General features: G+C 44.5%; 1 protein-coding gene across 1 annotated transcript in view; it reads right to left on the reverse strand.

The window, feature by feature from the left end:
* Window positions 1-15,272, reverse strand: part of SLC49A3 (solute carrier family 49 member 3) — a 179,431-nt gene that overhangs the window by 58,159 nt on the left and 106,000 nt on the right. Inside the window, exon 8 of the mRNA XM_029602747.1 lies at window positions 1,422-1,574. Coding sequence (XP_029458607.1) covers window positions 1,422-1,574 — 153 coding nt within the window. The remainder of the gene's footprint in view (window positions 1-1,421; window positions 1,575-15,272) is intronic.

Consider the following 15,272-nt stretch of genomic DNA (forward strand, 5'->3'; position numbering starts at 1 on the left):
TTTGCGCGCAAGTTTACCCAGACTGAATGGAGGCATTCCTGTGGACAAAGATGGGGAGGAGTTCACTCTTGCGCATATCTGTTTGAAAATTCAAACAAATGCACATACATTTTCCTGAAAATTTTCTGCATACCAAATAGCAAGTCTAAGCATGAGTGAGTAGATTTGGTTGGATAATTTTCAAAGCAGACTTATGCACATAAGTCAGCTTTGAAAACTAGGCTAACTTATGCACAATGGGGCAAATTTTCAAAGGGATACGCGCGTACCCCCCCGAAAACCTGCCCCAAGCTCCCCCTGCGTGCGCCGAGCCTATGTTGCATAGGCTGCCGGCGCGCGCAAAACCTCTGGGACACGCGTAAGTCCCGGGGCTTTCCTGGGGGGGCATGTCAGGGGGGCGTGTCGCTGCCAGCGCATCATCGGGGGCATTCCAGGGGCGTGGCCGCGGCCTCCGGACCAGCCCCCAGACTGGAACATGGTGTGCCGGCAGCCGGCCCGGCGCAAGTAATGCCTGCCTTGGGCAGGCATAACTTTTCCCACAAAGGTAGGGGGCTTTGAGATAGGGCTGGGGGGGGGTGGGTTAGGTAGGGGAAGGTGCAGGGGGGGGGGTGGAAGGAAAATTCCCTCCGAGGCTGCTCCGATTTCGGAGCGGCCTCGGAGGGAATGGAGGTAGGCTGCGCGCCTCGGCACGCACAGGTTGCCAATTTTGCGCAGCCTTGCGTGCGCCGACCCTGGATACGTGTGGCTACACGCGTATCTATTAAAATCTGGCGTACTTTTGTTTGCGCTGGTCACGCGAACAAAAGTACACACTGGTGCAGTTTTATAAAATCTACCCCAATATTACAAACTTACTTCCACAAAGATTCAAGGATGGGGTTAAGAGAAGGGTTAACTAGAAGAAGGTTCTCAAGTTTTTTAGGTTGTACCTCTCCCCTACCATCTTTTTCTTTGTAATATTTTTAGGTTTTATCCACAAAAAGAAAATGATAAAATTAATTTAAAAAATTGCAGTACAATGTACTGCAGTTAAGTTGATGGCAATCCAAATATCTTGTGCATCCTGCATACCCCAGATTGAGAAGCACTGGGCTACATCAAAGCGTGATTAAAGTGCTGCCTATTTAGATTTAATTTCTTTCATTGAAACTGAAATACAATCTGCTTCTCCTGAAGTGTGAGGAGAAGGAAGGAACTTTGCCAGGGATACACACAACTTTCCAGGCAGTAATGGTAGGACGGGAGCTATGGGGAATCCTGCAGCTAAAAACAGAAAAAAATCAATTTTTGTTTATGTATTTTAAATGTACAACTGAAAAAAGTTTAAGATAAGTTACTAACGTTTGGCAACTGTGTCACAAAATATAAGTTTGTAACTAATCATTCTCACTATAATATTGAGCAAGGCAAAGAGAACTCACCAAAGCAAACCCAATGCTTGCTAGAGCAGTCAGAGAGAAACAAATCTTGGTAACTTCTTCAAATTTTTTTGTCCTGTCAATATACAGGCCTAGTAATAAAGCACCAATTATTCCAAAAAGAATGAACAAAGCCCCACACAATCCAGCGATGAACTGCAAAAAACAGAAATAAATAACATTAATTATAGCTAATTAATGAAGTGTAAAGTGCTATTAAATTAACTACTTCCTAGATTTTACTGAACATCTAGTTGTGTAAATATTCGGGTGTATTTAAAGCAGTAATCAGCAAATAACTACAAATTTGTTATTCTGATTATCAAGTATCTGGATAATAGAGAAAGTGTTTCAAATAAGTATGATAAGGCAATTCAGCAGTGAGTTACACAAATTATCCAAATCAACCACTATCAGTTCATATTAACATATACAATATGAAAAGCCATGGTATTCAAACAAATGGTGTACTTAATACTAGTCAAAATATGGAGAAAATTAAAAAAAAAAAAGCATTATACACAAAGGTGAAAAAAATACCTGTGGTTTAAAAAATATTTTATTTATTTACATTTATTTCCTGTTTCTATCACAAAACAAGCGCTCAGAGAGAATAAACTATAGAATTCTGGATAGCGTAAATGTTCTTCAGTAGTTGGATCTCCACTGTCATAAGAAAGCAGAAGTATACTATACTCAGTATTTTAATATGTTTACAATGGAAGTGGTAGAGATAAAAATGGTAACATAATTCAAGAAGTCAGAGGTCTACTAGTTGTGAAGGGAGGGAAGAGCCAGACTGGGGTCTATGACATTATACCAGGATGTAAATTAGGAAGACTAGATAGACAGATCTTGTAGTTCTGCTGAAGCAGATGAGACTAGGTCGCAAACTTAGGTCGAGAAATATACTTGTTCTTACAGCTGGGAGAGGGAAATAGCAGATGTTCTCAAAAATGTAACTGTTGAAACCACAAGACTTGTGAGAAGACAGTTAAACTGAAAAGCTTGAGACAACTTGTTTTTCTACAACTCTGTTGTTTTCCATTTATTTATTTGCTTTATATTCCACCTTTCTGCAACTTCAAAGCAGATTACAGGTAAGTAAATTGCTACTTTGCATAATTAGAAAATGCTATCAAAACTCTTACAGATTTTGTTGTTGGGCACGGGACTCTGGACTATCTGGACCCTGTTAGTCTGAGATCTCTCCCTGCAATTGCTTATAATTTTCCTTAATAAAAATGTCTCTGACAGATTTTATCTAAACACAACATGAAGCTCGGATTCTTACACATTTTATGGTGCCTGCAATTTGGATGGGAATGCCCAGAGCTAAACAGGTGGACCATGGACCATCTCTCCGCTGAAAGCCTGATGCATACCACACAAGGTAGGAGACCTTTTAAAATCTCTACAGGGGTTTTCAGTAGGATACTGCCTGTGTCTCAGTGTTTGATGCTTGGGGCTCACCCCATTTAATTTTTTGCTGCCAGATCTGTCAGACCCACTCAAAGGTAAGGTAATAAGAATGGATCTGATGAATAAGAAAATGGAAAAGGGTAGTGTCAGTAAATGTGATGGTATGAATTACGAAATAAATCTCAAGAACTGTCTATGACATGAAATATCAGTACTATGGGACGGGATGATGTTAATATTTCAAAAAAGCTGAGCTCCTAAGTTTAGGCTCCTAAACTAGGCTCCTATTTTCAGTCTAACCTAGGATCCTAAGTTTTCAGCTGAGAATTCACATAAATTTAGATCCTAAAAGTTATGCTCCTAAATATATCTGCTATTCATTTCCCTATATTTAGGTCCCTAAGGCCTGGATTTTCTAAGGTCACAGGCCTTAGAAAATTCGGCGATAACGGGGGGCGGGGTGGCGAAGCGGGGAGCGGGCATGCGAAAGCCGGCAGCGAACGCACCTCCGTGGTGCAATCGCTGCCGGCTTTCGCACCCAATAACGCCATTGTAAAAGGTGGTGCTATTGGATGCGAAACTGGCAGCGAAAAGGGCCCTTACCTTTTTTACCATTAGCGACGTCTTTACAGAGTCAGCCCCGATGCCGCCATGACTCCGCCCCCATTTAGTGATCACACGCGAAAATTTCCTTTTTGCGTGCGATCGCTTTTGAAAATTAGGTGCCTAGTTCTTAAAATCAGTGCTAAGCTCTTAATTTTGTTTCCCCCCCATAACTCTACCCCAAAGTGTAGCAGGTAGGCTGAATGGTGGTGATTATGTCTTAGAATACACAACACACATTTATAAGAATAGAAGTTTTACTTATAATTCTGAGAATAAGCAATGAAAGCATACAAGATTAGATTTTATATTAAGAATATATACAAGAAACTTCCCCTCACAGTTTCCAGTGTGAGTCTTCTGTATTTTGGAAAATTGGAAACATAGCGCTGAAGATCAGGTCATCAGTCACTTCATTAACCACTGTAATATCCAGCAAGCTTTTCCTCTGATCTGTTCTTTCTTTGAATCTAACCAGTCTGTTTTGAATTTGGTCTTTTATGCTAATTTTCTTGACCTATGTCCCATTTTCTTCTCTGGGCTACTCCAGTATTTCTTGTCATTTGTTGAGGCCTCAAATATCTGTGCTAATTATATCAGCAACAGTTAGGTGTAGTTTAGGTTGACGATGTCCTGTTTTTCCTGGATATATGTACAGTTAGACTCATGAGTAACTGCTTATTCATATATCTGATCTCATGACTTGTTTCATGTTACAAGCAAGCTAAGAAAAATGGCATATTTATTCTTACAAGTCTTATGTCAAGCAATTACACTAGCTATATTAGTGATTATCTTTGTTCCACTAATTTCTATTGCATTTCAAAGTTCTTCAAATTAACTAAATAGTTCCTTAAATAATTTTTCACACTAAGCCATCCAATTTTTGGATCTTAAATTTAGGTGCCCAATGAAACTAGGATCCTAAATTTAGGAACTCAGCCCTAATAAATTTCAAAAGCACTAATTTAGGAACCTGAGGGGCAGATTTTCAAAGCCTATGCACATAAATCCAAGCGGATTTATGCGCGCGGGGGGGGGGGGGGGGGGTATTATGCGCACTAGGCCTATTTTCAAAAGGCCCGGCGGCACGCCTAAAGCCCCGGGACGCGCGTATGTCCCGGGCTCAAAAAAAGGGGTGGGGCGTGGGTGGGGTGGTCTGGGAGTGGGGCGGGGGCCTGGCCAGAACCTCCAGGTACAGCAGCCATTTGCTGCTGTGCTCGGGATCGCGGGCCGGCTGTTGGCCAGCGCGCGCAACCTACGCCTGCCCGGAGGCAGGCACAACTTATAAAATAAAGATGGGGGGGTATTTAGGTAGGGCTGGGGGGTGCGTTAGATAGGGGAAGGGAGGGGAAGGTGGGGGGGGGGGGGCGAAGGAAAGTTCCCTCTGAGGCCGCTCCAATTTCAGAGCGGCCTCGGAGGGAACGGGGAAAGCCATTGGGGCTACCCTAGGGCTCGGCGTGCGCAAGGTGCACTAATGTGCACCCCCTTGCTGGCACCGACCCCGGATTTTATAACATGCGCTCAGCTGTGTGCACATGTTATAAAATCGGGCGTAGATTTGTGAGCACCGCATTGCACGCACAAATCTACGCCCGCGTGTAGTTATTAAAATCCGGCCCTAACTGCACAATTTGGGTACCTCAGCTCTTTGAAAATTGGCCCCAATGTGAATTGAGATTATGTCTTAAGGGACAAAATGTGAATTGAGTATATGCCTTGAAATGCAATGTATGAATCTGTGAGTGACTTGAGAATACATCCTAAAAAGACTTTGCATGAACTAATGCTGAGAGTTTAAGTCATGTGCAACTGCACCAAGGATGTCCTTTGTGACAATTTTGAAAGCAAGGGTATACCATGTAGACCTCAGTACAGTGAAAGTTTAAACCTGTGAGTGTGTTAACAGTGAGTTCTTATAAGGATAAACTACAGTGTGGCTCTCCAGGGAGGAACAGCTGTAGTAAAATACTACAAGGGATAAACTATCAGTGCTGAGACTGAGCTACAACAAAATTGACACTGTGAGCATGATTCCAGGATTGAGGTTTAGATGAGCTCTTTGTTTATTTGTGTATTTCTTGATTTTTTTTAGTTTAAACAATAGTGGAAATTGAGAAAGTTATGGTTTATAACTGAGAAACAGCATTTTACACTGTCTTCAGTGCCTGTTCTTATTGTACTTACCAGAGTAAGTAGAAAGCAAAATGGCTAGAAATGCAGTAAAATGAACAAAAGCTTACAACAGGAAGTATATTTACCTATTGTTGGTCAATATGTAAATTTTCTGGGTTTTTTTGTTTAGTTTCTTTAAGTATAATTTATGGTCCATGTGTCTAACTGTTGGTTTCTTGCCTGACAAACTAAACACAGGGAGAACAATTTTAAAATGTGCATGCATAAAACCACTCTGGTATTTTATAAACTGTGGCTATATGACATATACAGGTTATAAAATATACATAAATGGAAATACATTTTTGCAAGTATCAAGATAAATTCTGAGTTATCTATCTAAGTAGAGGCAGTTATCTGGCTAAGTTTTAAAATGCTATTTATCTAATTCAGATAGCTGGATAAGTAGCTCTTTTTAGACTTATCTGGCTGACTGAATTAACTGGATAAGTAGCCTTTGAAGACCTATTCAGATAACTGTCACTACTTAGCTGGATAACATGGAAATTGTCCAGATGTCATGCTGCTACTTAGCCAGATAACTCGAAACTTATCTGGATAAATGCAAAAATGATGCTGCATAGCCGGATAAGTCAGAATTTAGCCACATAAGTGTGTGCAACTGGTATACCCACATATTTTTGTGTTTTATTTAAAGTGATATATGAGTAGATTTAGCACATGTAAATTAGACGTGAGCTTAGGATAACTGAATGCCGAAAATGATTTAAAACTTTTTTAAAAACATATTTGTTTAAATAGGCCTTCATTAAAGCTGAAATTATGAGTGTGTCTAATCATTTTTATTAGAAATTCCCTATTTATGAAGTTTTAAATTGTTTGTTTTTTTAACCTTTTATTATTGTTTCATTATTTTAGCCAAGTATATTTAGTTTTACTTGTCTTGGTTTTAAAGTTTTTGATATGTATTGTACTTTATTATATATGTTTATCTTGTGAACTATTGCAGGCCTTGGCCTCAGCAGCATATAAATACCAAATAAATAAATTTACCCCCTACCCCCATAAGTCAGCTTTTACACCCATAAGTCGGGAGATTTTCTAACAAGCATATTGCAATGAATTAACAGTTTTTCCAGTTTGTTTACCAGTTTGCTCAGTCCATCTGCAAGTCATCAAGATCCTCCTGTCTCTTCAGCCAGAAGTTTCCCCACTTTACTCAGAACCCTCATCCAATCAATATGTCACTTTTAAGATGTTTACGAACACTTACTACAAATAGGGGTAGATTTTCAAAAACGGCGCGTTGGTGTACTTTTAGTAGATACGCGCGTAGCCGCGCATATCCGCTAAAATCCTGGATCGGCGCGCGCAAGGCTACCGATTTCGTGTAGCCGGCGCGCGCCGAGCCGCGCAGCCTGCCTCCGTTCCCTCCGAGGCCACTCCAAAATCGGAGCGGCCTCGGAGGGAATTCGCTAACTCCCTCCCCTCACCTTCCCCTCCCTTCCTCTACCTAACCCACCCCTCCGGCCCTGTCTAAACCCCCCCCCTACCTTTGTTGGGAGATTTACGCCTCCCAGAGGGAGAAGTAAATCCCCGCGCGCCTAGACGCAACCCAGGGGCGGTTCCAGAGGGCGTGGCCACGCCCCTGGACCGCCCCGGGCTGAAACCATGCCCCCGGGCCCGCCCCCGAAACGCCGCGTCCCACCCCGAAAACGGCGCACCGCTCGGCCACGCCCCCGACACGCCCCCCTCGGAAAACCCCGGGACTTACGCGAGTCCCGGGGCTCTGCGCGCGCCGGTGCGCCTATTGAACTTAGGCGCACCGGCGCGCAGGGCCCTGCTCGCGTAAATCCGGGTGGATTTACGCGAGCAGGGCTCTTAAAATCCGCCCCATATTGCGCAGAAATAAATATACACAAGTAAGCTGCCAAATTTACATTTGGAAATTGCTTATAAAATAGCAACTTACGCATGTAAATGTTGGCCCCGCCCCAGAACACCCTTGGCCCACTGTTTTTTTACACATACAAATTTACTAGCAGACCCTGACTTACGCATGTTGGGGTTCCTAAAATAGCATTTACTCGCATATATGCTATTTTACATAGGTAACTGCTAATTTTTGTGCATGCAAATTTTGAACATTCATTTTCAATTTAAAGATAAGAACATAAGACATTGCCATGCTGGATCAGACCAAGGGTCCATCAAGCCCAGCATCCTGTTTCCAACAGAGGCCAAACCAGGCCACAAGAACCTGGCAATTACCCAATTACCTAAGAAGATCCCATGCTACTGATGCAATTAATAGCAGTGGCTATTCCCTAAGTAAACTTGATTAATAGCAGTTAATGGACTTCTCCTCCAAGAACTTATCCAAACCTTTTTTGAACCCAGCTACACTAATTGCACTAACCACATCCTCTGGCAACAAATTCCAGAGCTTTATTGTGTGTTGAGTGAAAGAATTTTCTCCGATTAGTCTTAAATGTGCTACTTGATAACTTCATGGAATGCCCCCTAGTCCTTCTATTATTTGAAAGTGTAAATAACCGATTCACATCTACTCGTTCAAGACCTCTCATGATCTTAAAGACCTCTATTATATCCCCCCTCAGCCATCTCCAAGCTGAACAGCCCTAACCTCTTTAGTCTTTCCTCATAGGGGAGTTGTTCCATCCCCTTTATCATTTTGGTTGCCCTTCTCTGTACCTTCTCCATCGCAACTATATCTTTTTTGAGATGCGGCGACCAGAATTGTACACAGAATTCAAGGTGCGGTCTCACCATGGAGCGATATAGAGGCATTATGACATTTTCCGTTTTATTAACCATTCCCTTCCTAATAATTCCTAACATTCTGTTTGCTTTTTTGACTGTTGCAGCACACTGCGCCGACGATTTTAAAGTATTATCCACTATGATACCTAGATCTTTTTCCTGGGTGGTAGCTCCTAATATGGAACCTAACGTCATGTAACTACAGCAAGGGGAAGTTCTTGGTTAGGCGAGGCATGTCTTGAGTCATCCGAGCAGGGCCGGGAGGATCTTGTGCTTCCGGCAGGGGTTGAGCCTGGGGCGCAGCTGGGGCTGATTGTGCCTGAATGAAGGCTTGCAGCCCTTGGAAAAATTCCAACCAGGAGAAGGTCCCTGGGTCCATGTTAATCCCAGGGGGAGTTGGAGTAGGGACCCCATAGGTGCCCTCCTGTGGAGAAGCCATCTCGGAGATGCATAGGTCTGGGGAACTATCGTTAGTAGTTCCGGAACTATCTCCCGACAATAAGGGACCAGACTTTGGTTCCCCCTGGGCTTCTTCGCAATGTTGACACAGGCAGGACTCCAATTCAGGCTGCGCGGCTCTTATGGGGCAGGCTGTGCAAAGAGTGTGCCTTCTGGCCTTCTTGGGTGCCAGTGCCATTGTCTCTATGTGTTTGCGTGCATGCAATTGTAAACGCGACTGTGCATGTAGTTAAGACCAAGAATTGAGATGGACCAGTGAACACCAGGAAATCTTTTATTATGTACAAACAATCATATAAAAAAAAAATAAAAACAGATAATAAATATTTAAAATCATTGTAACACACATGAATGAAAGATAACAATGACTAAAACAGTGTAATGGCCAAAATATTTTTTAGAAAATTAATTTATAAAAAAGGAAATATATATAGGGGTAGATTTTCAGACGAGCGCGAACAGCCTACTTTTGTTTGCGCTCCAGGCGCAAACAAAAGTACGCTGGATTTTAGTAGATACGCGCGTAGTCGCGCGTATCGGCTAAAATCCTGGATCGGCGCGCGCAAGGCTATCGATTTCGTATAGCCTGCGCGCGCCGAGCCGCGCAGCCTACCCCCGTTCCCTCCTAGGCCGCTCCGAAATCGGAGCGGCCTAGAAGGGAACTTTCCTTTGCCCTCCCCTCACCTTCCCCTCCCTTCCCCTACCTAACCCACCCGCCCGGCCCTGTCTAAACCCCCATCCTACCTTTGTTGGGGGATTTACGCCTCCCAGAGGGAGGCGTAAATCCCCGCGCGCCAGCGGGCCTCCTGCGCGCCGGGCCGCGACCTGGGGGCGGGTACGGAGGGCGCGGCCACGCCCCCGGGCCGTAGCCACGCCCCCGTACCCGCCCCCAAAATGCTGCCGACACGCCCCGCAACGCCGCGCGCTCCGGCCCCGCCCCCCGACACGCCTCCCGACATGCCCACTCCGAAAACCCCGGGACTTACGCGAGTCCCGGGGTTCTGCGCGCGCCGGTGAGCCTATGTAAAATAGGCTCACCGGCGCGCAGGGCCCTGCTCGCGTAAATCCGCCCGGTTTTGGGCGGATTTACGCGAGCAGGGCTCTGAAAATCTGCCCCATATTGTCTATCCTAATTTTGTCTAAAATGACTAAATGACATCCTTTTATGGTGGGAAATTTTTTTATATCTGTTTTTATATTTTTTTTTATATGATTTAATTATGTATGTATGGTGTATATGTTGTCTATATGTGACTATATCTATTTTGTTGTATTAGCCCCTGAAGCAGCTCATTGAGCGAAACTTGGCCTGAGTGGGGCTTTTTCTGATGGTTTGTGCATAATAAAAGATTTCCTGGTGTTCACCGGTCCCATCTCAATTCTTGGTCGCTACTGCAGTTTTGGATCGGTTTCCGGTTTGTGCTTGTAGTTATGCGTTGGGTGCACTCAGTTGTGCGCGCCTCTGTGATTGTAGCTGTGCGTGTAGCTATGCACGCGTCTGTATTGGATGCGCGCAAGTTAGGCGCATCAGCCGCCTGGCCTGCCCCATGCGTACCGCCGGCCGAGAAGGGAAGATGGTGTCGATGACCCCCGCATGTAAGATGGTGCCCCCCGAGGGTCTCCATGTGTATGGATTTTTGCACCGGATTGGGGCCTAGCCCAACCAAGCCTACTCAACCAGATCGGTGCTCCATTCTAACCTCACCGGAGATGGATTCAGTATGGCAATCTGAGCTCTGGAGACCGGAGACCTGAATTTAAAGATTTCTTCTTACCTGGTCTCAGCGCTTATTGATCGTGTGCCGGATGGTCTCCAGCTGCAGGGGAGAGGGAATTACCTTCAATGCCGCGCTTGTTTCTGCACCCGCTGCCATTCAGCTACACTGGAGGCTAAGTCCAAGCCAGGAACCGGCTACTGAACCAAGGCTCACCTCTGAGGGATATCGGAGATCACCTCAGGAATTCTCGCCTGGGGGAGGGACCCTTAGGTATCACCGCAGGAGAGCGGGGCTTGATCTTCCTTAAGGTAAATTTTGTTTCTTCTTTGCTGTAATTCTTAATACTATTCTAGTGTGTGGGATAGTGTCTGCATCTGTTAGGAGACGGAGAGATACTGAAGAGCTGAGGTTACTGCAGGGGTATATCTAGAGTGACATCAGCTTTGAAATCTGACTCCGTCTCCCATCTGCTAGCAGAAGAGCACAATACCCATTGGTCCTGAGTCCATCTGGCTACACACTAGGAAATATTTGTTTATAGAGAGGGTGGTTGATGCATGGAACAGCCTCCCAGTAGAAATGGTAGAGGCAAAAACAGTATCTGAATTCAAGAAAGCATGAGATTAATACAGGGGATCTCTGAAGGAGTGGTGGGAATTTTAAGGGCTAGATAAATGGATGGATGGGAAGAAAGGATGGGCCATATGGTCTTTTTCTGCCTAATGTTTTTATGTTTCAATGTGTATTCAGTTAAAGCAAGAACGCTTATCTAAAAGATAAATTAGATTAAGAACTTATTGCTGTAGGAAAATGTTAATATAGTGCCTGTAGTTTAAAAGTGATCAGAGTGTCATTTTTATAAATGCATATTTGCTACTAAGCAGGAAAAGTAAAACTCTAATGTTAGTCTTTGCTTGCATTGATCTGATTTCTTAGTCATAAAATAAGAGGTATCTTTTCTGCTTGTAATATAGCTCTTCAGAATGCAGATGTTTAAGTCATCTATAGTTGCTTAATCTGAAAAGCAGATGCGTCTTAAGGTAGTCTAAACATGAAACAGGACAAGGGTCTAATCTATTTTAAAATTGGTGTATTTGGACCTTGTCAGTTCTGAACAAACAAGGTGTCGAGCAGAGCACAGCAGACTATTTGGTAGTTGTTTCTCTAGTTTATTTTTCTCTGTATATATATTAACTAGATGATGTCTGTCTGCTTACTTAGCTAGAGTTGGAAAGGCTTTTTGTAAAATGAGGAAGTGAAACATAATTTACAGGGTCATTCATTAAAATGCATTATGGCATTAAAGCATGCGATAATGGCATAACGCACATGTTAACTCCATAATGCATTCGATATTTCTGTTACCGCATGCCGTGAATGCAAATTTTTTGAATGGGTGGGATTGGGGAGGGGTGGGGGGATTTAATGAAAATAAGGGGCAATATCACACCATGCGATAGCATAACGCATGCTATCACACGTTTTTAATGCTGGAAATAACTACACTTTTTTCATGGTGTTAAGCTGTGCATTGTGCCCGAAATGGCCATAACAGAATTTGCGATAAATGTTACAAATTGCATTTCGGCCATTTCTGGGTTGGGGACGGAGAGGGACCGGCATGGAGTGGAGTGGAGTAGAGAGAGAGAGAGAGAGAACCTCTGGGGAGGCCTTCACAGTATTCAACTATTTATATTACTATAGGAGGGCCAGCTAATAACTTGAGGTGAGGTGTTAGTGGCAGTTTAAGGTTTAGGGGCCGGTTTTACATGAAGAGTGAGACATATGAACAGCACAGAAATTAAAACAGTGTAGAAATCTCATCTTTGTGAGACTTTCCTCACTCCAAATGACATCAAATCTTTACCAAGGTGTACTGTGCTGTTCATACATCTCACTCTGCATGTAAAACCGGCCCCTAAACGCCACCAACACCTCACCTCGAGCTATTAGCTGGCCCTCCTATTGTTACGATCCCGGTCACTAGCTTAGTGACCGGGCTCTTACCTTGTGCTGCCGCGCCGCGAACCACCGGGTTCCTGGCCTCCAGGGCCGCATGGCAGCGGCGTTTCCTCGTGGAAACGCCGCCGAAGACTCCTCCCCTCGACGGGGGAACGCGCGCGCGCGAAGGGCCGCGTTTTGAGGCGTCTGCACCCGGATGTGCAGACACGCCCCCTGTGACATCAGACGCCGGGTAGGGGATTTAAATGTGGCTCTGGCGCTTCCAAAATGCCTTGCAACGAGGTCTCTCTGTTGAGCTCTAGTTGCCTTTCGGATTGCCTGGTTCCTGATTCCTGCTTGCCTGGTTCCTGATTCCTGCCTGCCTGACCCTGGTTTCGCCTGCTGACTCGGTTCCTGAATTCTGCTTGCTCTACTACTCTGACTTCTGCCTGCCTGCCGCCTGCCTTGACCCCGGTCCGTGACTCCGCTCCGCTTGCCATCTGCCTGCCTTGACTACGGTTCGTGACCTCTACTCTGCTTGCCTGCCACCAGCCTTGACCCCGGTCCGTGACTCCGCTCCGCTTGCCATCTGCCTGCCTTGACTACGGTTCGTGACCTCTACTCTGCTTGCCTGCCGCCTGCCTTAACCCCGGTCCGTGACTCCGTTCTGCTTGCCATCCACCTGCCCCGACTCCGGATTGCATTCTTCTCCTTGGATTCTTCGAGCTTCTCCTAAGTCCCAGCGGTCCGGGTCCCTACGGGCTCCTCCCGGGGGGACTTCGGGCTTCCAGGGCGAAGACTCCTAAGTCCTAGCGACCCGGGCTCCCACAGCTCCTCTGGAGGAGTCATGGGTTTCCAGGTGAAGACTCGTCTAGACCACAGAGCTCTGCCTCCCTTCCGTCCTCCGGGACGGGCGGCCCAAGGATCCACTTCCTGATTGAACAATCACAACACCTATAGTGATATAAATAGTTGATTACTATGACAGCTTTATAAAGAAGCTCACTCTCTCTCTCCCTCCCCGAAATAGGGGTGTGAAAACTTTACCACACCACACCCCGTACGCGGGCGTTATTCATACAATATTACAGCATTTTGATGAATCTAGGGGTTAATTTGCCTAGAAAAAAAGGTATTTACTATCTTAATTGCTCAGAAACAAAGAAAGAATATGAAGTTCCATACACACAGAGTGCCAAATACCAAACTAGCTTAAAAATAACTGAGCAGTGCCATATTTGAATGAAAATATAGTAAAAGTAGTTTATATGATTTATGATTTATTATTTTATAAATGTTATAAATTGTTTTATAAATTATAAATGTTCTCATTGCCCAAATCTCATCTTGGAGTGAGTTTTCTCACTCCGAAGGCCAGCAAATCTTCACAAGAGACCACTGTTCTGTTCGTACATCTCACGTTGAATGTCAAAGTGGCCCCTAACCCCCTACACTAATACTTAACCCTCACCTCGAGTTACTAGGTGGGCCTCCCATAGGGATACAAATACCTGTCTAGGGAGGAGGCACTATAGCATATATCTCTATATATATATATCTCTCTCTCTCTCTCTCTCTCTCTCTCTCTCTCTCTCTCTCTCTCTCTCGCTCTCTCTCAGGCCTGTCCAGAAACATCATGAACTGTGCTAAACCTTTACCGGCCTCTAGCACACAACGTAACGCAAATGAAAGAGGTGTAGTTATTGGCCGCGTTAGGAGCCACGCTAACACTGCGGCTGTTTCGTGGCTCACGATAAATCCTCCCTACTTTACATTTACTCCGCCCCCTGAATACAAAATTTAAAATTTGCATTCGCAAATTGCGTTAATGGCTGTTAGCGCGATTTGTGGAATTATCACCCGCGGTAACTCCTTGGAAAATGACCCCCTAAGATGGCAATAATGAAAGCCCTTTCCAGGGCTACCTGCAAAAATGAGCTTTTAGAATATTGTCCATATTATACATGGATGAAAGCACCGGTGTATGTCAGCATTGTGGATACTTTTATCTGTGTATTTTGGGGGTTTGTTCAGGAGAGGCACTTACATGGGCAGTTTTGAATAATAAAAACTATCCATGTAAGTGTGCCTTACACAAAGAGCAGAGACAATAATCAAAAGCAAAATTGCCTACATAGTTTGGCTTGATAATTTTAGCAAACCATGTGGGTAAAAACTACCTGGGTGGTTTGCCAAAATGCAAGCAGACTATAATTTACAGACATTTCAGAATACTGCCACTGAAACAAATACTGGCAGCAGAAGAAGGGGAATGAGCCTCCCCCTCCTATGCTCACTACATTGGCTTCTAATTTCTTTAAGGTGGATTTTAATACTTGTGCATGGGAGCACATGTGCGTGCATTTGCCAGCTCGTGCACATGGACACGGCAATTTTATAACATACGGCATATATGCGCACCTGTTATAAAATCGGCTATACGCCTATACATTTGCGCTAGGGATGTGAATCGTTTTTTGACGATTTAAAATATCGTCCGATATATTTTAAATCGTCAAAAAATCGTTAGGGCCACGATGCAATACCAATTCCCCCGATTTATCGTTAAAAAATCGTAAATCGGGGGAAGGGGGAGGGCAGGAAAACCGGCACACTAAAACCCCCTAAAACCCACCCCCGACCCTTTAAATTAAATCCCCCACCCTCCCGAACCCCCCCCCAATGCTTTAAATTACCTGGGGATCCGGCGGTGGTCCAGAACGGCGGCGGTCCGGAATGGCTCCCTCAATAGAATCGTGTTGTCTTCAGCCGGCGCCATTTTTCAAAATGG

The sequence above is a fragment of the Rhinatrema bivittatum genome, chromosome 1, assembly GCF_901001135.1.
Source record: "Rhinatrema bivittatum chromosome 1, aRhiBiv1.1, whole genome shotgun sequence".
NCBI classification, from domain to species: domain Eukaryota; kingdom Metazoa; phylum Chordata; class Amphibia; order Gymnophiona; family Rhinatrematidae; genus Rhinatrema; species Rhinatrema bivittatum.